Consider the following 26,689-nt stretch of genomic DNA (forward strand, 5'->3'; position numbering starts at 1 on the left):
TGTGCTGCTTGTTTTTATATATTAAGTTTTATAGGAACACAGCCCGGCCCATTCATTTTCTATTGTAAATGTATTTTAAGGCTCACTATGATGGCAGGGTTTAATCGTTGTGACAGAGGCCGTATAGCCTATAAAGTCTAAAGTGTTTACTATCTAGCCCTTTTCAGCCAGAGCTGATGCTGCTGGATCACCTGGAACTCACTGAATCCACAGCAAGTTCTTCTCTCCCCTCCCCCACCTTCTGGAGCTCATAAGGCAAGAACACGAGCACAGCAATGCTTGAAACTGACCTTATGTCTAACAGTCATAGAGGTTTTTTAATAATTAATCTCAGTTTTTTATAAACATTTTATATTTTATAAGGAATAGATATAATAAGCAAAATATTCAGATGATTAAAGCTACGTTTTAAAAAGCAGTATTTTGTTATATATAATTCTATATAGGACAAGTACCATAACTGGAGTTCAAATTCATAGCAACTAAAATTTTTATTTAATAAATGGTTCAAAGCACAGTGCCAAAAGCATTAACATTTAAAAATTTCACTAAAAGGAAAAAATACTGTAGAATGCACAGCTGCAGAAAACTATACTAAGTTATGGAAAAACTGCCTCAGACTGCAAAAAGAAAGACTCCAGATGCCATACCTAAATATTCCTCTCTAAAATAATGCCATTTATGTTATAAAACATGAGCACTCCATCAAAAGACTGGACTCTTTTTGTTAATTCAGTGGCCGTATTGTTAAAAGGGCAACAATTAAAGCTGTTGGGCTTTATACGGTGTTAAAGTTCCTATCAGAGGGAATGCAGCACGACAGGCTTCAGCTAATCCTTACGACTGAAGGTGCATGAACGACTGAATTACAATGGTTATGAGAAATGAGAGCTGCTCACTCTCCAGAAACTACAGCTCACAGAAAACCAACAAAAAGCACAATGAGATACAGACCATTGACTTACAAATGTGTAAAACTGAAAGTCCAAGTTATTCCTACACCATGTTTGAAATGCTTCAGAATTCACACTGATACAATACTAGCTTTCTTCTGGTTTTGGTCATACTTTGCTACTTTCTGAAGGAGATTATTTTTCTTCTGCTTTGGCTAAATTACATATACTAGTTTATATCAGAAATGGCCAAATCTATAACTCTGTTCAAAGTTTTAAAAGATCGCTTGAGAATGGTTTCTAGGTATCTCTATGCCACCTTTATAGTTCTAGTTTCTCTATAAGGAGTAGTTTCACCTTGTCGGTTTTATTCCAGGCTAATTTACATGCTTCCGGAAGGAATGCCCTCTCTAATCCACAGAGTGTGGGTGGGAGACCACCCACGTCACCAACATGCACATTGACTCACTCTGCCTCTTCGCTCTTCTCAGCTCCAGCCCCTGGTGAATCTTCCACCTCATCCCTCCTCCCGTCACGGCCCTCCTCAGGGGGTCTTCCATCACATTCACGGGCTCGGATGCCACCTCTGGGCTGGTACAGCTGCAAGCCTGGTCGGTCCTGCCAGGACAGAGGGCGTGTTACTCTTCCAAGGGCCAGCAATACAGGAGGGGGCGACAGGTCTATCTATTTCTAGGGCCTGATAATCCTAATTATCTAAAGAAAATCAGTCTTGAAGCTAAAAATCAGACTTTTTCACAGCACTATCTCAGAAATCAGGCATTGAGATTAAAAAAAAAAAGAGCCACGAAAAAGAAAGACAGTTAATAATAACTTGTAAGTAAAGTTAGTGTCTGGGAAACTGTTACTGCTCAAAGCCAGAACACTCTGTGGAATTAATACAATCACGGCATTCCCTCCTATTTTGAGAGGTGAAAACTCAGACACACTCATCTCAGCCCCTCAAACTCGCCACGCAGGGTGGATGCGAAGTCTGGAACATAATGAGGCATGGTCTCTAGAGATGTGGCTTTTTAGAGCTATGACCTGAACAGTCACACACATTTGTAATTAGCAATTTCTGTGTAGCTTATTCCTCAACTGTCCCCTTTATGGAAAATGCTAACCAGCCATCATACTAATCTCTTAGAGGTGGTGGGATAAAAACATTCCTGGATACAGTACATAAAATGAAATGAAACTGCTTCAGGGAATGAGGAAAGCAAAGCCAGGGAAGGACAAAGAGATTCTGCAGGCCAGGACCAGCCTTGGGGAAGCCAGCCAGCTCTGCCGTGGACCCACCCGAGGGAGCCGTCTGCTCATGTGGGCGGAGCAGCAGCCGTAGCCTTCCACGGCCACCTAGGGGCCAGGCAGTGTGACTCGGGTGGGCACGTCCTATGCTGTTTCTCCAGGGCTCACCACTCACCTTTGCCCACTCCTGGGCTGTGTGTGGAGGCCCCACAGTTACCACCATGGGGTTTACCAGAATGTTCTTTTCCTTAATATCAGCCTGGCCAATGAGAAGGGTGGGAAAGGGCTTGGCAGGCCATACAGACCCGAATCCCATGTAGACAGAGAGACAGGCTTCACACACCACCTCTGCCCGGGGCCAAAAGCATGGCTCTGCTTTCGCAGGGTAATGTCTGTGTGTACAGACGGATTCTAGAAGGACATCGCAGCTCACCTCGTGAGAAAGGAGCTATGACACATAGCATCTTATCGCCACTACAGCACCACAGCTTTAACTGAGCGGGAGAGTCACCTCGGGTTCCCACTCCCAAAGCTGTGCCAATGCCCGTCACTCACTGCTGCTAAATGAAGAGGCAGGTGAGAAACCAGTGCTCGCGTGAACGAACCCAGCAGAAAGCTCTGAGGCTACAGTAACTGCAGAAACCTCTGAGTAGATGGACGGGGCTGGTCAAGGGTGAAAGACTCCCTCTGGCTGGGGCTGGCCTTGCCTTCACTGCAGACACTTTAAAAATCAACATAGCGGGACTTCCCTGGTGGCGCAGTGGTCAAGAATCCGCCTGCCAATGCAGGGGACACTGGTTCGAGCCCTGGTCTGGGAAGATCCCACATGCCGTGGAGCAACTAAGCCCGTGAGCCACAACCACTGAGCCTGCGCTCTAGAGCCCGTGAGCCACTACTGAGCCCGTGCGCCTAGAGCCCACGTTCCGCAACAAGAGAAGCCACAGCAAGGAGAAGCCCGCGCACCGCAACAGAGTAGCCCCCGCTCACCGCAACTACAGAAAGCCCGCGCGCAGCGACAAAGACCCAACGCAGCCAAAAATAAATAAATAGATTTATAAAAAATATAAATAAATAAATAAAAATCAACATCGCTGATACCCACCACCCCCTGGATGGATCTGTGGGGATTATGCTGAGTGAAAAAGCCAGCCTCAAAAGGTTCCATGCTGTGCTCCCATTTCTACAGCTTCCTGAAATGACAGAATCAGACACAGGACAGAGGGAGGCTGCCAGGGTCGGGGGTGGCGGGGCACGTGGATACGGCCTGCAGCCCAGGCCTCCGTGCCCTCGGCTCACCTGGACGCCAGGCTGTGAGGGCTGGCCAGCACCACGGGGCCGGGCCTGGCAGGGAGATGACCCGTTACAGTGCTCCTCTGTGACGCTGTGATCCCAATGCCATGCCAGTTGTGCAGAGCTGGCCTGGGTGTTTACGGCTACCTCATTACCCACTAATAATCAGAACGCTCTTGGAGGGGGATCATCTCCCCCCTCAAACACATCAGAAACACATCTACCTGTGGAATGGTTCTCATAGAAACTGGGAGAAGACCCTCTACACAGCCAAAGCTGCAAGAAACAGCTCCATGTAACTGGCCTGGACAGAAGGAAAGGCACCGGGTCAGGACCTGTGCCCCGGGGAGATCTGTAAGGAGGAGAAAGTCCTCGTGGGTGGACCCTCACCCCGGGGAGCAGGCAGGCTGAGCAACACCCTGGGCATCCCAGTCCTAGGGTCCCGCACGGAGGAGACGGCCCCCCTGCCTGCTGGGAAATCCGCTGAGACAGACAGAGGTGCTGGAGAAGCTGGGACTCTACTCACAAGGAGTGCCTGTGTGCAGCGTGCTGACAGTCAGGGCGGAGAGAGCTTTGCAGTCACAGCTGCCACCTCTCTGCACTCCAGACCTGAAGGGGTGAACACCCTGGCATGGCTCCCTGCACACCACAGCCTGGCATGAGATCTGGGCAGAGACTCGGCCTAGCAGTGAAGAGACAGACCTGTGTCTCGGGTGGGGTCCAGGTGGGGCGGCAACAGCCATTGTCAGTGTGAGCCCCTGGCTCCGCCCAGTCCACATGGCAGCTTAGTGCTGGATCTGGGGCAGACAGGTCTCACACAGCAGTGCAGCCACCTCAATTCCTGTACCCACGACGTCCCAACCCCCAGCCCCAGCCTACTCCACACCACAGCCTTGCGTGAGATCTGGGATGAACACAACAGAGAAAAGGATGCGACCCCAGGCTGCTTCTGAGCAGAACTGTGGACACCTACACAGGTGACGCCTAGGTCCTCTGTGGCCTCAGCTGCTTCAGCACTCACCTCCTTTGGGGCAGACACTCAAGAGCAACAGAGCCTGATTGAACTCGACCCTCAGGGCTTCTACTCCAACAACTGGGGAGCAGAGCCCCCACCCCCGACAGGGCAATGACAGCCACGGAGCAGAGAGGAGGCCCCACCTCACAGCCAGCCCAGGCTCTGTATAGTACAACACTGACCACACCCCTATCAAGGGGCTTACGGACAGCACACCCTGAGGAATGACGTGGCTGGTGGGCATACCAAAACCAGCCCTGGCACCAAAAACACTGAATACACACCGTCTGCACAGGGACAGTCCCACATAAAAACACACTTTCAAGACCTCAGTAGATAACTCTTGCTCCTAAATTCTTAGAGACAGAGAAAATTAAGTAGAGTGAAAAGGCAGAGGAACTCCCAATTAAAAGAACAAGAGAAATCTCCTGAAAGAACAAATAATGAAACAGAGCTCATCAGTCTACTGGACCCCAAGTTCAAAAAGGAGGTAATAAAGGTGCTACCTGAATTACGAAAGATTATTGATAGAAATGTAGATCACTGTAACAAGGAACTAGAAACTATAAAGATGAAGCAACCAAAAATAGACAATTTCTGAGAGAAAAAACAAGCAATGAACAGCAGACTAAGTGGCACAGAAGAATGTGTAAGTGATCTGGAAGATGGAATAATGGAAATCACCCAATCAGAGAAGAAGACAGAAAGACAAATTTTAAAAAAATGAAAACAAAATATGAGATCTATGGGATAATATAAAATGTGCCAACCTACACATAATAGGGATTCCAGAAGGAGAAGAGAGAAAGAAGGGGATTGAAAATGTATTTGAAGAAATTATGGCTGAAAACTTCCCAAACCTAAAGAAGGACACACATATCCAGGTATAGGAAGCACAGAGGGTCCCAAACAAGATGAATCCAAACAGACCCACACCAAGACACAGAATTAAGATGACAAAAATGAAAGATAAAGAGAGAATTCTAAAGGTAGCAAGAGAAAAACAAGGAGTTAGTTACAAGGGAACCCCCAGAAGGCTATTAGCTGATTTCTCTGCAGAAACTTTCAGGCCAGAAGGGAGTGGCATGATATACTCAAAGTCCTGAAAGGGAAAAACCTGCAACTAGGATACTCTACACAGCAAGATTATCATTTAGAATAGAAGAAGAGATAAAGAATTTCTCAGACAAGCAAAAACTAAAAGGATTCAGCAATACTAAACCTACCCTTAAAGAAATATTGAAGGGTCTTCTCTAAATAGAAAGGAAGCAAGGATCTATAGGAAAGGCAAGTATATAAAATGATTGGAGATCACTTAAATAAGCCAGTACATAGGTTAAAAAACAATAAAAAAATTGTAAAAGCAATTATAACTACAATTAACAGTAAAAGGATAAGCATGAACATGTAAAACAGGACATTACAAGTCACAAAATGTGAGGGAGGGGAGTTTTAAAATGTAAGTATTTTGGAATGTTTTTGAACTTGAATTACTATCAGTGTAAAGAAAATAGATATAGTGATGGGTTAAAATACTCAAACTCCATGGTAACCACAAATAAAAAATATACAATAGATTCACAAAAACCAAAAAGAAAGAAACTCAAGCATACCACAAAAGAAAATCATCAAGCCACAAAAAGAAAAACAAAAAGAAGAAGAAGAAGAAATGAACAAAGAACTACAAAAAACAACTGGAAAACAAGGATTAAAATGTCAGTAAGTACATATTTATTGATAATTACTTTAAATGTCAACGGTCTAAATGCTCCAATCAAAAAAGTGGTAGATTGGATAAAAAAACAAGAACCTACAATATACTGCCTACAAGAGACTCACTTCAGGGTGAAAGACACACACAGACAAAGTGAGGGGATGGGAAAAGATACTTCATGCAAATGGAAATGACAAGAAAGCGGGAGTAGCAATACTCATATCAGACAAATTAGACTTTAAAACAAAGGCCATACAGAAAGGCAACGAAGGGTATTATATAATGATAAAGGGATCAATACAAGAAGAGGATATTATACTTGTTAACATACATGTACCCAATAGAGGAGCAGCTAAATATGTAAAACAAATACTAACAGACATAAAGTGTGAAATTGACAATAATATAATAATAGCAGGAGACTTTAACACCCCACTGACATCAGATCCCTGGACCAATCATCCAGACAGAAAATCAAGCAACAGAAATCCTAAATGACACAATAGACCAGTTGGACTTAACTGATATCTACAGGACACGGCATCCAAAAAAATCCAGAATACACATCTTTTCAAGTGCGCATGTTATGTTCTCTAGGACAAACCATGTATTAGGTGACAAAACAAGCCTAAAAAATTTAAGAGGACAGAAATTACTTCAAGCATCTTTTGTGACTACAGTGGTATGAAACTAGAAGTCAACCACAGAAAGGACAATGGGAAAAGAATGAACCCATGGAGACTAAACAACATGCTACTAAAAAACCAATGGGTCAACGATAAAATCAAAGAAGATATCAGAAGATACCTTGAGTCAAAAAAAAATGAAGACACAACCTTACAAAAATCTATGGGATGCAGCAAAAGCAGTTCTAAGAGGCAAGTTCATAGCGATACAGGCCTTCATCAAGAAACAAGAAAAATTTCAAATAAACAACCTAACCTACCACCTAAAAGAATTAGAAAAACAAGAACAAACAAAACCCAAAGCTAGCAGAAGGAAGGAAATACTAATGATCAGAGAGGAAATAAATGAAATAGAGATTAAAAAAACAACAGAAAAGATCAATAAAACCAAGAGCTGTTTTTTTTTTTTTGTATTTTTTTTTCAGTACGTGGGCCTCTCACTGTTGTGGCCTCTCCCATTGCAGAGCACAGGCTCCGGACGCACAGGCTCAGCAGCCATGGCTCATGGGCCTAGCCACTCCGCGGCATGTGGGATCTTCTCGGACCGGGGCATGAACCCGTGTCCCCTGCATCGGCAGGCGGACTCTCAACCACTTGCGCCACCAGGGAAGCCCAAGAGCTGTTTTTTTTAAAAGATCAATAAAATTGACAAGCCTCTAGCCAGGCTCACCAAGAAAAGAGCGAGGACCCAAATAAATAAAATAAGAAATGAAAGACATGAAAATAAAAACTAATACCACAGAAATACAAGTCATAAGAGAACACTATGAACAGTTATATGCCAACAAATTGGACAACCTAGAAGAAATGGACAAATTTCCAGAAATATACAGCCTAACAAAACTGAGTCAAGAAGAAACATATAATTTTAACAGACGAATCACTGGATGTGAAATAGAATCTGTAATAAAAAATAACTCCCTACAAACAGAAGTCCAGGACCAGACAGCTTCAGTGGGGAATTCTACCACACATACAAGAAGAACTTATACCTATCCTTTTAAAACTATTCCAAAAAATTGAAGAGGAGGGAACACTCCCGAATTCATTCTATGCAGCCACCCTCACCTTGATACCAAAACCATACAAAGACACTACAAAAAAAGAAAATTACATGCCAATATCTTTGATGAATATAGATGTTAAAATCCTCAACAAAATATTAGCAAATCAAATCCAGTAACACATAAAAAGAATCATTACACCATGATCAAGTTGGATTCATTCCAGGCTTGCAGGGATGGTTCAACATATACATATCCATCAATGTGATACACCACATTAACAAAAAGAAAGAGAAAAACCACAGGATTATCTCAGTAGATGCACAAAAAGCATCTGACAAAATTCAACATCCATTCATGATAAAAACTCTCACCAAAGTGGGTATAGAGGAAACATATCTCAACATAATAAAAGCAATTTATGGCAAACCCACAGCCAACATAATACTCAATGGTGAAAACCTAAAAGCCTTCTTGCTAAATTCAGGAACAAGACAAGGATGCCCACTCTCACCACTTCTATTCAACATAGTATTGGAAGTCCTAGCCACAGCAATCAGACAAGAAAAAGAAATAAAATGTATCCAAATTGGAAGGGAAGAAGTATACTGTCATTATTTGCAGATGGCATGATACTTTCTATAGAGAAACCTAAAGTCTCCACACATAACTATTAGAACTAATAAATGAATTCAGCAAGGTAGCAGGATACAAAATTAATACACAGAAATCTGTTGTTTCTTTACACCAGCAATGAAATATCAGAAAGAGAAAGTAAAGGAACAATCCCATTTAAAATCATGTCAAAAAATAAAATACCCAGGAATAAATTTAACCAAGGAGGTGAAAGATCTATATGCTGAAAACTATAAAACACTGATAAAAGAAATTGAAGATGATACAAAGATATAGAGGACTTCCCTGGTGGCGCAGTGGTTGAGAGTCCGCCTGCCAATGCAGGGGACACGGGTTCGTGCCCCGGTCCGGGAAGCCCCCACATGCCGCGGAGCAGCTAGGCCCGTGAGCCATGGCCGCTGAGCCTGTGCGTCTGGAGCCTGTGCTCCGCAACGGGAGAGGCCACAACAGTGAGAGGCCCGCGTACCTCAAAAAAAAAAAAAAAAAGAAATAGAAAGATTTCCCATGCTCTTGGATCAGAATAATTCATACTGTTAAAAGGGCCACACTACCCAAAGCAATCTACAGATTTTATGCAACCCCTATCAAAATACCCATGACATCTGTCACAGAACTAGAACAAATAATCCTAAAATGTATATGGAACCACAAAAGGCCCAGAAGTGCCAAAGCAATCCTGAGGTAAAAGAACAAAGCTGAAGGCATAGCACTTTCAGATGTCAGATTATACTACAAAGCCACAGTAATCAAAGCATCATGGTACAAAAAACTGACATACGTATCAATGGAACAGAATAGAGAGTCCAGAAATAAACCCACACATCTATGGTTAATTAATCTATGACAAAGGAAGCAAGGATATACAATGGAGAAAAGACAGTCTCTGCAGCAAGGGGTGTTGGGAGAGCTGGACAGCTACATGTAATCAATGAAATTAGAACACTCCCTCACACCATATACAAAAATAAACTCAAAATTGTTTAAAGACCTAAATATAAGATATGACACCATAAAATTCCTAGAAGAGTACATAGGCAAAACATTCTCCAACAGAAATCGTAGCAACATTTTCTTAGGTCAGTCTCCCAAGGCAAAAGAAATAAAAGCAAAAATAAACAAATGAGACCTAATTAAACTTAAAAGCTTTTGCACAGCAAAGGAAACCATCAACAAAACGAAAAGACAACCTACAGAAGGGGAGACAATATTTGTAAATGATGTGACAAACAAGGGGTTAATATCCAAAATACATAAACAACTCATAAAACTCAGTATCAAAAAAACAAACAACCCAATCCAAAAAAATTGGCAGAAGACCTAAATAGACACTTTTCCAAAGAAGACATACAGATGGCCAACAGGCACACGAAAAGATGCTCAACCTCACTAATTATTAGAGAAATGCAAATCAAAACCACAATGAGGTATCGCTTCACACTGGGCAAAATGGCCATCATTATAAAGTATACAGACAGTAAACGCTGGAGAGGGTGTGGAGAAAAGGGAATCTTCGTTCACTGTTGGTGGGAATGTAAATTGGTGCAGCCACTATGGAAAACAGTTTGGAAGTTCCTTAAAAAAACTAAAAATAGAGATACCATATTATGCAGCAATACCACTCCTGGGTATATATCTGGAAAACACAAAAACTCTAATTCGAAAAGACACATGCACCCAATGTACACAGCAGCACTATTTACAATACATAAGTCCCCTACATGTGAACCTTCAAGTTGCAAACTTTCAAAGATGCAAACGTGTGTTCCATCAATGTCAGGTGTGAGTGAAACTGCAGCTTGCCCTCCATCTCCTATTGCTGATGACCCTTCAGCTCTACCATCTCCCACCTCCTCTCCCTCCTCCAGTCAGTAACTCTTCTTGCCTGTTCACTTGATGCCAACCCCTGTATGCCAGCTGTTGTACTGGACTACTGTACTTTTCAAGGTACTGTATTGTAAGATTAAAAATGTTTTATTTTTTGTGTTTTTTTATATATTATTTGTGCGAAAAGTATTATACACCTATTACAGTACAGTACTATATAGCCGATTGTGTTAGTTGGGTACCTAGGCTAACTCTGTTGGACTTACAAACAAATTGGACTTATGAACATGCTCTAAGAATGGAACTCATTCATATGTAGGGGACTTGCTGTAGTCAAGATATGGAAGTAACCTAAATGCTCATCAACAGATGAATGGATAAAGAAGATGTGGTATATATACAATGGAATATTACTCAGTCATAAAAAAGAATGAAATTCTGCCATTTGCAGCAACATGGATCGACCTACAGATTGTCATACTAGGTGAAGTTAAGTCAGACAGAGAAAGACAAATGCTATATGATATCACTTATATATGGAATCTAAAAATAATACAAATGAAAGTATATACAAAACAGAAACAGGCTCACAGACACATAAAACAAACTTATAATTACCAAAGGAGAGAGGGAAGGAGGGAGGGACAAATTAGGAGTATGGGATTAACAGATACAAACTACTATACATAAAAATAGATAAGCAACAAGGATTTACTGTATAGCACAGGGAATTATATTCAATATCTTGTAATAATCTATATTGGGATATAATCTGGAAAAAATGTCTGAATCAGTTTGCTGTACACCTGAAACTAACACAATATTGTAAATCAACTAAACTTCAATTTAAAAAAATCGTAACTCTGTTAATGATGTAAAAGAAAGCACCATGACATGTCATTAATATTTTCCTTACTGTCTTAGGGGTAAAATGTATAATCTTTCCATTACTTATTCTCAAGCAAATAGTGTGAATGTGCCAGTTTTATACTAAATAAAAGGTTCTTTTTCTTTCCTGGTTAAAAAAAAAAATTGATTCTCTGAGCAAAGATGATGCTGGTTTCATTTCAGGACTTGGTGCCTCTCACTGGACAAGAATAACTGCTCTGCAAATACAGACTCTCAGGGCAGTGAGCTCCCTAGGACGCTGTCAGAAGCTACGATCCTGCACCTCAAGACACCTCAAGACTCTTGGTTAGATAAAACATTTCTGTCTGGAAAAGCAGTTGTAAGCCTGCAGGATTACAGCTGATACTCTGAGCAGACGAAAATGAAGTGAAAGGTTATCCCCAGTGAATAAAAGAACCTTGCTTCCCGTGTCCTCCTTCTTGGGTGCCAGCTCATCTTCACTCTTCTCCCTTCCTGGTGTCTCTGCTGCCCCCACAGGGCCGCCCCCATCCTGGCTCCCCTTCTTCCCTCGGTCTGGGGTGAATCCTTTCCCCCTTTTCAGCTCTTCTTTGCTTCTTCCTGAAAACTTATCCAACTCATAGTGAGCTCTATGTTTTCTGCTGTCATCCAAGTGGTATCTTTGTGCTTCAAGTTCTTTTTCTCGGAATCTTCTCTCCACGCCCCTTTGCTCTTTATCACTGTCATTTTCTGACCTGTGATTCAACACAAATTATCAATAACCTTCCATAAACTGCTTGTCAATTACCCGTCTTCCCTTCCAGACTATAAGTTCAAAAGCAGACAGGGGATATGTAAGTCTGCTCATCACTGCAGTGCCAAGTTTGCACATGACGGGCACACGACAGGCATTCAATAAGAAACTTGAAAACATGAATAAACAATAGTAATAACAATATTTACTGTTACACTTGAGTCACACATATGTAATAGGCACTATGCTAAGGTACCATATACACATATTTTTATAATTCTTAGTAAATATAATCCTCCCTTTTTTTTACAGATAAAGTAAATGAGACTAAAAGTACTCAAGGGACTTTCCTAGCAGCCCAGGTGCACATCCGTCGTGACACAGAGCTGGTATTTACAGCTGAGTTTCTGTTCCAAGCAGAGCTAAAATTAACTAAAAAAATTAATGCATGCATATATCAAACTGAATTAAAGGAATAGTAAGTAAATAAGTTGCTTCTTAGCTCATCTGGTTCTTAAAGTCCTTCTCTCCACGAGCCTCATATACGTACGTCTGTGGCTCCCCGCACGCAATGGCAGCAGGGCTGATGGGAACAAAAAGAGCTACAAGCACAAATCTGTGCCAGAAACATGCCAAAGGCGCTGCTGTATCATAAGCAATAATAAGAGATATGCCCGTAACATAAACCAGAATGCTCACAGATTTGATAGTCATGCACAAATTAATCTTATAAACAAACCAATTAACCAGAATCCCTATAAAGAAGAAACAAAACCTTTATCACAACCGTGCAAGAAAGGTCGTAAGAAGTCATTCCGAGTACTGTGATTCTGGGCAAAAAGCAGCCTCATCCCACGACCTTGCCATTTCCCCTCCAAACTCACCCCTAGCCACCCCTCTGAGCAGCGTGGTCCTGGGCTCCAGGAAGCTCTGCAGGCACCCACGTGCAGGACATGGGGAGGAGCCTTGGGTCAGGGGAACAAGAATCCCAGCTGCACACGGCCCCCTGACTGTGGACCCAGGAGGGAGGGGCTCCCTGCTGAGGCTGCCGTGCATCCCGTCCCCAGAGCACTCTGCTCAAACTCCTCTCATGAGCCGCTGTGCGTGAGCAGACGGGGGACACCCCCGCCGCGTAGAGGCGGGGCCAGTGGACACCAGCATCCACGGCTGCTGGGCAGATCCTGGCGGGACCAGAGGACTGACCACTCCAACAGAGAAAGGGCAGCACTTGGGACTCTATTTCTGTATCACAGAAGATCTCCAGCACCTAAAAGGCTGGGCTCTCCAATTTACAATTCTGCAGCTACACTGAAGGAGGTCTGGAAGATCAAAAGGGCAAGATATCTCAAAAGACAGAGGAAAATTACAAACTGATAAAATCACCAAGTAAAGAGAGTGGGAAGGAGATCTTGAAGATGGAAGTGCAGAGGCAGGAATCCAAGAGAATAACCAGGAGAGGAGATATGGAGGAAACAATACCAGGACACTTCCCTGTTTGAAGACAGCCTCGAGGATGCAGACTGAGCAGTCCACCATCAGCGTGACTGCTGGCCAAGGAGAGACAAAGGTGTGGGCAAGAGCAGCCCAGCAAACTCCTGAATTCCAGGTAGATTATGAAATACAAGCACCCATACTGACAAAGGATATACAACCACAACTCGATGACAACCTCGGGTGCTTAACGTGGTCAGAGAAACAAAAGCACGGCTCACTTTTCCCTGAGCTCCTGCAGCGAGCTCTCCAAGGGCCTGGGCTTCACGACTACACAGCTGGGACCGAGTTCCTGTTTCCCACCTCTGGTGTCAATTTCCTCTCCTCTTTCTTTGGGCTTCTCACTGCTTGACTCCTCTCCCTTTTCTGATTTCTTGAGAAGCTGAGAAATTATAATGATAGTAAAATATCACTTTAGGAATATATTATAAAAGAAGGTATTTAATAAATAATTTAAAATATACACCAACATTGAGCCCAAACGTTTGAATAGCAAAAAAACATAAGCTAAAGGTCCAATGAACAGGTTTTTGGTTAAATACACAGGGGAACATTCTTTCAATGAAATACTTTCTAGTTATGAAAAACAATTTAGGATAATGTGATAAAAAAGATATTACATTAACAAAGAAAAGAATGTTACAAAGTGGAATGATCCAATTTCTATTTGCATGTTCATTCACACACATAGAAAAACCTCTAAAAGGCTTGCAACACTGTGTTAAGAGTTATTATTTTTAGTTGGCAGAAATGAAATTATTTTCTTTCCTTTCATCTACAGGTTCCAGTTTTTCTAAAATGAACATGTATTACTTCAGTAATAAGGAAAAAAATTTTTTTAAAGGATGGCTTTATATTAATGACTGAGAATAGTTTTAAAAACACCTATTACTCTCTTTCTTGAAACAGATTTAGAAGGTTCCTATGATACGTTCGTTTAGGTATGAAATTAGGCCTCTTCCTCCCTGTTCCTGCTCTTTGAACGTTAAGTACCACAGGTACAGTCAGTTTGTAGAACATGAACTGAAGTCTACTTGTGAGAATTTTGTTCTCACTTATAAAAGTGAACTTATGTAAGTTGCAGCAGACAAAAACTACACACAGATACACCTAGACTAAACGAGTCCATTTAAGGATGAAACATAGACCGTCAGGCAAACGCTGCCAGCTGCTTCTCATCAGTGGACTATGTTCCCTGCCTGTGGGGGATCCTTTCAGACAACAGTGTATCTTTTTTTAATTAAAAAATTAATATATGCAAACCACAGGGCAGTGCAACAGTATAAGTCTCCATCCATCCAACAAATAATTTTGTGCACCTATGAACTGTTTTTACAATATTTCTGAAGCCAAAGCTTTTTCCAACACCACCTCCCCAGCTGTCCAGCACAGGCTGGGTGTCCCATGACTCAACCCAGTTCTGACACTATCCACCTGGAATTAATGTCATATCCCACAGGACTGTCCCCACTTCAGAGGCCAGTTGCAAGTCCCAGGTTGTCACCAGTACTTCTGACTGGCCGGCTATAAATTCAGGGGGTTCTTGAATGAGACTGACTCATGGAACTTAGGGAAGTGCTTTACTTACTATTACTGGTTTATTATAAAGGATACAAATCAGGCACAGCCCGATGGAGAGATGCACAGGGCTCTCTCGGCTCCACCCCCTTGGCAGTGGGATACGTGTGTTTACCAGCTGGGATGCTCTTCAAACCCCACGCTTCAGGGACTTTTATGGAGACGCCGTTACACAGGCATCATTGATTAAACCTCTGGCCATGGGTGACTGAACTCAATCTCCAACCCTTTCCCTCTTTAGAGGTGGGGATGGGGCTGGAGGTTCCAATGCTATAATCACGCCTGGTCTTTCTGATGAGCAGCTCCCATCCTGAAGCTATCCAGGGTCCCAGCCACCTGTCAGCTCATTAGCATACAGAGAACACTCCTGTCACTCCAGAGATTACAAGGGTTTTAGCAGCTGTGTGCCATGAACTGGGATAAAGTCCCTGGGCTCAGGGCTAGGAACGCAGTTGTGGGTAAGAGACAAGTGCCCACAATTAAGGACTCACACTTGATAGTCTTGCCAAGGCGATGGTGGCCATGGGGGTGGGAGGACGGTATACACAGTGACAAAAATAGAAAACCGTGAACCAGATAATCTCAGGTGGTATGAAACGCTACAAACACATGATAAACAGACTAAAAGGACAATGAGGTGTGGGGCAGGGGAGGAGGGGGAATGGTTTCTCAAGGGGGTCAGGGAAGGCAGGGACCAGACAGTGGGGGGGGGCTACTCATGAGAGGGCGTGAGTCTGGTGGGGGGGAAGCTCCCTGCGAGGGGAGCCGGTGGGGGGGGGCGGTCAGGCCAAGTGTCCCCGTGCAGCCCACATCTATGCTTGTTCTACATGCGTGTAACCTATCTCACACACACTTCTGTTTCTAAAGAGCTTCGTGGAAAGGATCGCACAACTCTTTCAGGTAACAGTATTTATAGCCTACAATTTATATACAGTATTCGGGAATTTTACTTGTGACTTTGGTAACCTGACTTCCTACTTCAACTTGAGCTCACTGCTTAGTTCTCAAGTCTCAGAGGAAAATAAACCACTGGGTGGCTCTCCTTGAATCATTCTTCTTTACTATTAACAACAGCCACGAGGACCTCTCTCTGCCTCTCTACTTTTAGGGTATTAATACAAATTCTTTTGGGTTTTTTTTACAGGTTTTATTTTTTAGGTTTTCTTCTTTTTTTTTTAATTTGAATTCTCTAGATGAATCTTAGGTCAGAGATCCCCAAATTGAGCACAGATGCTCACTAAAGGCCACCCTGGGAGTCAAATATGTACTGTCAGGTCAGAACACCAGACACTCGAAGGACAGAGCTGTGGGCGGCCCACGTTACTGGGGTCTAAGCTGCCACCAGGATTCTGTTTTACCAGATTCAGTAAGACTAAGCCTTTCTCTTGCTGTGTCTGTGTTGGTTTCTTTGTTTCTGTATGAAGAGCCCCACAGTTACTTGGTTTCTTTGTTTCTGCATGAAGAGCCCCACAGTTTGTGTTGGTTTCTTTGTTTCTGTATGAAGAGCCCCACAGTTACTTTTTGACATCATTTGCTTTTATGTCTTTGGTTTATTTTGGATTCTAATTCCATATTCAAACATGTAAAAATAAAATGCTATATTCCAAATACTGTAAGTCTTACTTAAAATTATAGGCAAAATTGTAGGCTACACGTTTTAATGATTCTTCTTGAAAAACTCTCAAAGCTATTGACAAAAATGCTTTTCAGAATATAAAGCATTAGGTGCTATTATTCTTTGCTGAGAAAGGTAAAGGAAAAGGTTAGACAATATTTGCATACCTGTAGATGGATACCTACTTGCCCCCTGGTCATGACAGAGCTGTCTTTCCAAGATGACAAAGGCCTTCCCGTAATATTAAGGTTTCATTTTATTATCTTTCAAGGGCTGTTAGTTTATACTGTTGAGACTACATATGATTGTTATAGGAAGTATATCTGCTACACTTTTGTTATGAAGAACTGTGTTCATACTTAAACCACATGGACAAACAGAGAACAGTCTCAGAGTTATTTCCAGAGGGACACCCTGGCTACGCCCATTATTAGGTCCATGTCCTGGCAGAGGTGGGATGGACGATCTTCATTTAATAATCTTGACTGGGCTCCTCAATTTCATCAATGTTACTAACAGATTATGAGATTTTAAAACTACATGGATCTGTAACAACTGTCATCAAAGCCAAAATGAAGGAACTCACTCTGGCTGATTCCTTGCGGGCCAAACAGCTACCTACTCATCTTGCCCGCTGAGGCTTTATCCTTGCAGTAAACGTGCTGCAGCAGCATGACCTGGCCCACACCTTCCATCAGGTTGAGTTTTTCAGCAAATCCTTGAACTTAAAAGAGCCACTTCAAGCAACAGTCTTCAGAGGTTATGTTATTCATTAGTGCTGTTCATCAGCTATTCCAGGTTTTCCTCCTAGCACTTGCAATGTCCCTCGGCTTGAGAGTAGGTGGGGACGTGCACCGCGTTTTGGCCAGTGGAATGTGGGCACATGGGACCTGCCACTTCTGTGTGGAAGGTTTAAGAACCAGTGTGCAACCTGCTGTGTTACACACCTCCTTCCACTTCATAACGACTGCGGAAGCAAATGCAAGACGGACCCTCGTCAGCTTGGCTCACTGAATGGCTATGATGAGCAATGCACAATGGACACGTAATGTGAACAAGAAGAGAACCTTAGCTGCACGAAACCAATGAGACCTTGAGACTATTTTTACTGCAGCATAGCCCAGTCAGTTCTGATCGATACAGATGGCTGTGTGTGTCACAGGAATATGGTTAAGAAGTCCCCTCCATTGCTAGTGAACCCCATAGGACCACCTACGGGAGACATTGTTTAGAAGCAAAGGCCTAGAAAAAGCTTTGCTTTCCTTGAAGAAATGGCATGTTTTCTCCTCATGGATAGTGAAAATTACATTTCTGATCAACTTTTCTGTTTTTGACTGCCGAGCATATCAGAAACAAATCTATGGCTCAACTACGGCAACTGTGGTCTCTTCCCTATCCTTTCCTTTCTGCCTCTGTTCCCTCAAGTCCTGACCTTCCATTTTTTTCCTTTATATTATACAATGTTAATGAATCCCTAAAAGGCACCTTAAACCCTTTGTGGAAGAGGTAAGATTCACATGCGGTTGAAATCTAGGCTTAAAGTCATCTGAGCAGAATACTAAGAAGGTAGGGGCTGACCCCAATTTAGGCAATAAATTTTACATAGAGGATAATTCCCTCTGTGGGAATTAAACCACCCTCATAAATGAATGCATCAGTCAAAGGGAAAATTGGGCAAGAGATGTAGAAACCATTGCTGCTACCACAAAAGAAATGATACAACCCAGTTCTCTGAGTCCGTCGGCATGAAGAAAGGCCAGTAGACACGAAGCCAGCGGGTTTCAAATGTGTCGTGTTTTAGTTAGGAAATCTCTCTTGAAAGGCAAATATAAGCAGAAGCCCAGCCTACGACATTTAAATGTGGGCTCCTCTGCGTGAAGTGCTTCTGCCACACCCAGGAGCCTGGTCCTCGCCCACTCTTCCACCCATGTGGTCCCCCAAACACAGCAAGCTCAAGAAAGCCTGGGGCTCAGGGAACACCATCTGAGAACCACTGTCATAGAACAGAGAAAAAGAACTATAATTGTGAAAGACTACACTAATGAAAATGTCCTGCAAGTTCTGAAGAGCTAAAATACCGAAAAGGTTGAACCATTTTTGGAAAAAAGAAATGAAATGTCTCCTCAAAATTACCTTCCTCCTTACTTCTTTCTCAGCAGTTTTCTGCTGTTTTTCCGCTGCTCTCCCCTTACGTCTCTCCTCTTCCCTTCTCCTTCTTATCTCTTCTTCCCGTAAGCGCTTCCTTTCCAACTCCCTCCTCCTCCGTTCTTCTCGCTTTTCTTCTCGAATTCTCTAAAGATGTGGAAAGTATGTGTATAAACTGTCTGCACAGACATGATGGGAACAAGAAGGCTATTCACTGGGTAAAAGGCCAGACCTACCTGCTTTTCTAATTTTCTACTTTTAATATACTCCAAAAGAGGTGTGGTTCTTCTAGCTAAAATACAAAAATTGCAATGTAGTGTTTAACTCTAACATAAGATTTCTTTATTTTAAATACTTGCTTTCAATTTAATCTTTAAAATAATTAAGGGAAGACTATATCATTTTAAAACTTTCCTACTCTATCACTATAAAGTCAAGCAATTTGGAGGCACTGACAGACTTATACACACTAGGCATTTAATTCCTGAGTCTTAAGGGAGTCCCATACATTACTCACAAAAATGTGCAAAGCAAAAAAGCAAACTGAGAGCAATACATTAAACTGAGAGCAATACGTTAAACCGAGAGCAATACGTTAAACCGAGAGCAATACGTTAAACTGAGAGCAATACGTTAAACCGAGAGCAATACGTTAAACCGAGAGCAATACATTAAACCTCCCCAACGCTGTAACGTATTTATATACGGACGGCCCTCCGTACCCACTGGTTCCACATCCGCAGATTCAACCAACTGTGGATCAAAAACATATGGGAGAAAAATTCCAGAAAGTTCTAAAAAGCAAAACTTTGACTTTGCAACTCAGTGGCAACTATTTCCATAGCATTCACAGTGTATCAGGTATTACAAGTAATCTGGACATGACTTACCGTATACAGTAGGATGTGGGTAAGCTGCGTGCAAATATAATGCCATTTTACACAGGGGACTTAAGCACCCACAGATGTTGGCACCCATGGGGTCAGGGCGGGGCTGGAGAGGCGTGAGGACTCTGCCCTGTACGGCGGTGGTTCTGGGTTTGTCAACTAGGGCAGAGCTGAGACCTACCCGGGTGGGGCTGGGGAGCCGATGCTGAGGCTCCACCCGCCTTCCCTCCTTCCTTACAAACACCCGCCTTGCTCCCCCAAAGGACTGATGTGGTGGGTAAATAGGACCCTGTATAAGAAAGTGCTTTACAAGCCATAAAAGTGTATCATTTACTAAATACAAGATGCACAACCACGCAGTACAACACTGATTTAACCAACAGTAGAACCGTTCTCGCTTACTAGGCTTGGCAACAACCACGTATGAGGAAGCCGGTCCCACGGCTGCTAAGTCTCAGAGCTGGGACCTGAGCCCAGGTCTGTCCGCGCTCTGAAGACCCTGATATGCCTGCACTAATCTGCAACTTCAGAGTGAACTAACATTTGCATTTAACCCACACTGCTCAGCCTTGACCATAAGAATCCACTGAAGGTCAAAATCTAAGAAAAGAAAAAGGCATTTGCCACGAATTGCCTGATTAAGACTAAATTTAAATAGGCAGAAAGAGGAGTCACAGTTCTACAGGCTCGTCCTGGGCTAGTGGATTCTAAGTCACATTTATTCATTCAGTAAACAATTACGGTGCACCTACTGTGCACCAAGCACTGGGCGAGATGCTGGGAACGGGAGAGGACAGGCTCGTCCCTCCTCTGCAGGAGGGTGGCTGGACTCTGGTGGGGGATGTGTGTGTGATCAGCAAGTGGATATCTAACAACTGCCCAGAAGTGGAAGATCTTGCTACTTCCCTGCAGCGGCCCTGTACAAGGGCATTTAAGAAGCAGCAGTAAAGAAACAGGATGAGGAGGGTGAGTTCTGTAAATAATTTCTAATTCGCTGCTTCGTTTAACTCTTCTGAAATTTATCATGTTCTACAGTGAAATCACGATTTGCCCTCAATACTGTTTCCTCCCCACGTCAGTCCTGGTGCCATAACCCACTGATCTGCTCAAGTCAGGCTCCTGGAGGCTTTCATCCTTTCTGCTTTCTTACCCTCACACCCAATCCTCAGCCGGTCTGGTAAGTTCAACCTCCAGAACACATGCTGACTCTGCCGCTCTCATTCAAGCAGCCTTTCCTGACAACAGCGAGGGCCTCCTAACCAGAGCCCAGCTTCTCCATCTTATGGAGCAACCAGAGTGACGGGGAAAAAAAATCAATCAGACCACATCACTCCCTCGGTCCCCAGCTGTCCCGCAAATAAAATCCAGCCCATCATGCTGTGGTCCCACCTCTCCAGCCACTCTGCTCCTTGCCCACCACGTGCCAAGCACACAGGCGTGCGCCCCGCTCCTGCAGGCCCAGAGCTCCAGCCTCCAGCCCTTGTGTTTGCAGTTCCCCCTTCTTCCATCTCTTGGCCCAGCTGGTCTCGGCTCAAATACAGTCTCAGAGGGCCTCTCTCTATCCCATTATTCTATTCCATTACGTCTGTGGCACTTATCACAAGCGGAAGTACTCTGGCTTGAGCATTTCTGCATGTGTTTGCTGCAGTCGCCCCAGTAGGAGGGCAGCTGCATGAGGGCAGAAGCCTGTGTGTCCTGTTCCAGTGCTGTCCCCGTGCCCAGGCTCAGAGTCGGTACCCAGTCAACATGTGCTAAGCACATCTCCATAAATACTTTAGTGATTAAAGATCCTTCGAGCCTCACATTGAATCACCTCTTATAAAATACAGAACTTCATTACTAGACTAACGAAGAACGCTTCACTAATGTTAACCTTGTTTTATTAATTTACTCAAATACCTAAACTTGTTCAAGCAATTACATGCTAAGACTACAAAGACAAAAATACAGTTCTCTTGGGGGGTGGAGAGACAAAGTGAGAGGAGAGTTAATGCAGAGAGAGACAGACAAATAAGAAGATAAATTATCAACAGCGTAACCATTCTGTCCTGTAAGTCTTGGTGGGTGAGCAGGAGGTAGGCATGGGGAAGGGAGGGCAGAACAGGTGGGAGGGGCACCGGGCTGCACGGTGAGGCCCCAGCCCCGGCAGAGGCAGGAAGGGAGACACTTACAAGCATGTTTGGGAGAGACAAACAGGTTGCCTGATAGAGAAAGGAGTTTCACGTCTACTCTTGAGTTCTGGGGGAATGCTGCTAGGAGAGAGCCATTTCCAAAATATTCCACTTGGGGCTAGAGGGTTGAAGGCCTGATTCAAACCAGATTCTGTGCTCTGGCTGGGCTTATCCACTCATCTGCCTCACTCGCTCAGGGGCCTTAATAGTTTTTTGAACAACAGCAAGATGACCTCATACTTAAGCAAAGCATCTCCTTTCTATGACTGCACTTTGCAAAGATGACTGACTTCAACTTTGAGACATAAGCTTACCTGATGCAGCCCGGCACACAGCACTCCAATGTCTTCTCTACTGCTCATTCAGAAGCGTCATAACTTTGAAACAAAGTGACTGTAACTGAAAACTCAGGTGTTCTCCCTCCATCAACAGATGCTCAGAAATATTTTCCCAAGTTACCATCCTGCTACCCTTTTCCTTTTGTCAAAACTGGGAAATACTCTGTATTTCTGCCAAGCCTGTCACATGTGTCAATTTTCTATAATAATCATGAAAAAGGAAAAACAAATATATACTCTATAAATACATATCTCAATAAAGAGGAAAAAAATGAGCAAAACAGACCAATAAGTTCTCTTGTCTTTGCCTCTATGTCCCCCAGAAGAGTTTCAGGATTGGCATTAGTTTTCTCCTCCTCCACACAGTAAGTTTCTAAAAACTTCTTATATTCTGGATCTGTATATTAAGATAGAAAGAAAATAAATATATTCTTCCCCATATAGGGAGAGAAATTATATTTGACCAATGTGTTTAATTTGACCAATGTGTTTAATGCAGTTTCACAATCCAGCATTTGAAAAAGGACTCACCATCTTCAATGCTTCCAGCTTGGGTGTCTTTTTTCTTTAGCTTCTTTTTGGCTGTCTTCTGGAATGGAGCAAATTCTACCACTGCAGGATATTCTAGGCCTTTAACAGGAAACAAATTACAAAAGCCATTCTGAAATTCTGTATTCATTTTAAAACAATAGTCTAGCTTACTTAAGCACTGAGCATAGCATTGACAATATTACTGTTTAAAATATAATTATACTTTCAAGTAACAGTAATCTTAGCACATCAAACTCCAGATTTAAACAAAGGATGAGCACTTATTTACTAAATAACACAATTCCTCATATTGTAGTTGTGGTTACATGACTGAATACATTCAAAATTCTTTAAACTGTATACCTTAAAGTGGTTTTTTTACCATATGTAATTTCTACCTCAATAAACCTTATCGCTCTCCCACCAAAGAGTTTATTTTGGAATACCTTTCAATAGGTGTCCTAGTAACATCTTACATTTTTTAATTTTAAAAGGTTAATTTAATTATCAATCTGGTATATGAGTTCAAGGAAATGACTCTGTTTACAAGAGACACTCAGCTAAAAGAGAGGGTTTCAAAGGGTGTTCATGATATCCAGGTAAGATTTGCTTCATATAGAAAAATCTAGAATGAAAGTCATTTGAAGCTGACTCTGTTGTTATGTAGGGGTGGCGGGGAACAGACACACAGAAACGCTCGCAGACAGCATCTGCCTCACGGAGAGAGGGAACACTTCCACCCTGCTGCCAAACCCGCTGAGTGATCACTTTCACATTTGCCAGAGGGCTATGATACTTTAACTCTCATGTATCTGGAAGACACTTTTGAGTATTTATTTTATCCTCAACTACTCAGAATAAAGTCAAGAACCAGGAGGAGAGCAGGGCTTCAGACAGACAGGGACAATGTCTGCTTCATTTTCAGTGCTGCATCCATGATGCCTAGTACATAGTACCAGGATAAAATAATTTACTTTGGGAACGTAAAAGAGTAAAAAGTTCACTTATCCAGAAAACTCATTTATGTGAAAAACTTCATTCTCTGATGATGATACCTAACTAGGTTGTCACTACTACACAAAATTGCTATTAATTCTTTGGTTTATATGTAATTTTAATTTTTAACATAAACCCATAATCACAATAACATACTCAAAATTTATGAATTTATTTTAGATTAGCATCTAAGGACTCAATTAAAATTCACAAACATCCAGCAAAACTTAATTAATGTACTTAGATATTACAATAAAGAGTTTAAAAAGCCAATGACCCAACCTTTACTGTCAATGAAGATATATCCATCAAAACGATCTCTAAAAAGCAGGATGTCATCAGGATTTCTAAAATTAATGTATGCTCTTGAATAGAGATGAGGATAAAGACTGAAAGAAGAGATAACAATGAAAACAGTAAAAAACTTAAGACTTCTTTTAATTTTGTCTTTTTTTTTTTTCTTCTTTTCTGGATACAACAAACTACTTCAGATAAAACCTTTATGCCAAAGAACCATTTGTCAGTTAATTACAGCAATCTGGATATTCTTTAGCAAATAAACCAAAAACGAACAAAATATTAACCGAGATCTTTTTAATGATTTGGGAGAGACACTTTAGGTTGGTTTTTCTACTGCACAGAGCCAGGGTTAAAATACTGGTGCTCAGAGGTAGAAAATCAAAGGCAAGGTTATTCAAAGATCATCCCTAATCACATATCATGACTGCAATACAACCTAGTCACGATTCATTCAGAGAAGGAAATGTTGTATTGTAAATGAGCTCCTTTACTGATTTAGAGAACACATTTAGGTATCTTAAAAGGGTATTTATTGTAGCACATGGCATAGGATCTACAGAAGAACTAAGCCTTTCCCCTCTAGCTCACAGCTACCAATGTCCTTCATAGGTGGGAACTTTCAACCCCATTTCACAGATGAGAACACTGAGGCTCAGAGAAATTAGGTGCTCACAGAGGGACCAGTTAGTAAAATGGTGGGACTGGGATTCCAATCTGAGTCACTCTGAGTCCAGTGCCTGACCTCCTGTAACTGTACTAGTTTTCCTAAACTTTAGTCATTTCAAAAAATCATGTTTATGTTGTGTTTTTTTTTAACCAAATCTACATTTACCTGTGATATTTTTCTTTGACCGAACTGACATTTTTTTACTTAAATGTATTTATTCAAAAGGAAAGTTTATAATGGCTACCATAAATGAGAACTCATGATATTGAAGAGAAAAAGAATAATAAAGATAATAAGAAATCACATAGTGAAAATCACCAAATTCTAGCTGAACTGTCATCTGTTGGGCTAACTTGAGGTCTGCTCTCTTTTTTAATAAAAAGGAGATTTTGAAGTGTTAAATTATTGTCAGAAACATCTTCCTACCAAGCTGTAAAAGGTAACTGAAAAAGATATAACTTAGTGGGCGTGGGTTGAGGGTGGGGATGTCAGTGATAGAAGGGAACACTAGGGGCTGCTGGGGTCTGGAATATTCTGCCTCTTTATCTGGTCTTAGTTACATGGGTGTGTTCACTTGTAAAAATTCATTAGGTTATACATCTATTATTTATTCACTTTTCTTTCTTATATCTTAATACAATTTACTTTAAAAGGTTATATGAAGTAAGGTTTAGTGATATCCAAAATAAAAAATACATTGTTAGACTGCTTTCCTTTTTAGGCTATGGTGGTGGTACGGAGATCTTCAAATCTATTTTAGGGAAATTTAATTATCTGCCTACTTAGAAATAACGTGCAGAAATAAAGGCCTGCACTGATTTCCGCATATATGTGGGAACGAAGATGGAAACAGAGATGGCTATTATCTATATTCCTTTACCATCAACTGACAAAACCTCTCAGCCTTTTTTTTTTTGGCCATGCCGCACAGCTGGTGAGACCTTAGTTCCCCGACCAGGGGTTGAACCCGGGCTCCGAGCCCTAACCATTAGGCCACCAGGGAATTCCCTCTCAGCCTCTTAACGTTGGTAACATCTTCTCACCTGAGATCAGCAGTAAAGAGCCCGAAGTAATCGTGTGCAGGAAGGGGGTGAAGCTGCTGTTCCAGCTGCTCCTTGGTGAGGCTGGGAGGAAGCCGCCGGATGACCACCTGGGGAGAAACGCTGGCTGGGTTTCCTTTCGCTAGTACTGTATTAAGCTTACCTGAAAGCTTGGTCACCTGTGTTTATGCTCAGAGTAAAATCTAACCCAGGAGTCCAGCAGAAACACGCATTTTAGTAAAGATTAAGGAACATATGCATGGAGAACATGGCTGTCAAAAGAATAACAAGGGCTGAATAATGTAAAAGGGATCGGTGAGGTCAGAAAAGGCTGGGCATAGCAGCCGTTTTTCATAAAATCTTTTCATTAAAACCAGATAACTGTTGGTATGTGCCCGCCTCCACGCTCCCTACCAGGAGGTAAGGTACCTGCAGGGCAACATCCACAGCAGCACCTTCCGCCTCCCGCCCGCAGGGTCCACCCGCGTCCACTCCAGCGCCACGGGCTCTGCTCTCCCGGCTGCGCCGTCTCCCCTGGACCGGACCGGACCCTCGGCAACGTGGAAGGCTACTGCCCGGCACTGGTAAGCCCAGCGTCCCAGCCTCGACGGGAAACACCTACAGGCTGAAGTGACTTTTCTTCCTCCAAAGCCAGAAAAGATCGCGTCAAGGGCGCCCTAGCAGCCCAGACGCCGCGGGGGCAGCGCAGCGCGGCCCGGCCGCTGTCCGCGGTGCTGAAGCGCCCGCGGCTCCGCCCCGGAGCGCAGGGATACCGCACCTTCGGCCCCGCCCCTCACACCGCCCCGCCCCCACCTTGCTGAGGACCGTCCTCTTTTCCTCGCGAGGTTCGACCGCACCGCCCCCACAGCCGGAGGACCAGGCTACTGGCGCTTCAGGCTCCCGCCGCTGAGACTCCCGGCGGAAGTGGCTTTCTGTGGGCGACGGCTTCTCCTTCCCGCTCGGACCCCGCGTAGTAACGGGCAACCCTGGGCCCCCCTCTCCCTCCTTCTGCGAGCGCAT

The 26,689-nt window shown here is 42.9% G+C and overlaps 1 protein-coding gene across 1 annotated transcript; it reads right to left on the reverse strand.

Annotated features, from left to right (window-relative positions):
- Positions 1-1,358: 1,358 nt before the first annotated feature.
- UPF3A (UPF3A regulator of nonsense mediated mRNA decay) lies at positions 1,359-26,689 on the reverse strand (the record flags this gene model as incomplete). Its single annotated transcript, XM_082675648.1, has 10 exons — positions 1,359-1,511; positions 11,617-11,911; positions 13,623-13,783; positions 18,728-18,886; positions 18,976-19,031; positions 22,422-22,532; positions 22,667-22,765; positions 23,945-24,051; positions 25,673-25,779; positions 26,483-26,689. 10 exons carry the CDS (start codon positions 26,687-26,689, stop codon positions 1,359-1,361), a joined length of 1,455 nt encoding a protein of 484 aa, XP_082531774.1.

This window comes from Grampus griseus, assembly GCF_964374135.1.
Source record: "Grampus griseus genome assembly, chromosome: 18".
Taxonomy (NCBI): Eukaryota; Metazoa; Chordata; class Mammalia; order Artiodactyla; family Delphinidae; genus Grampus; species Grampus griseus.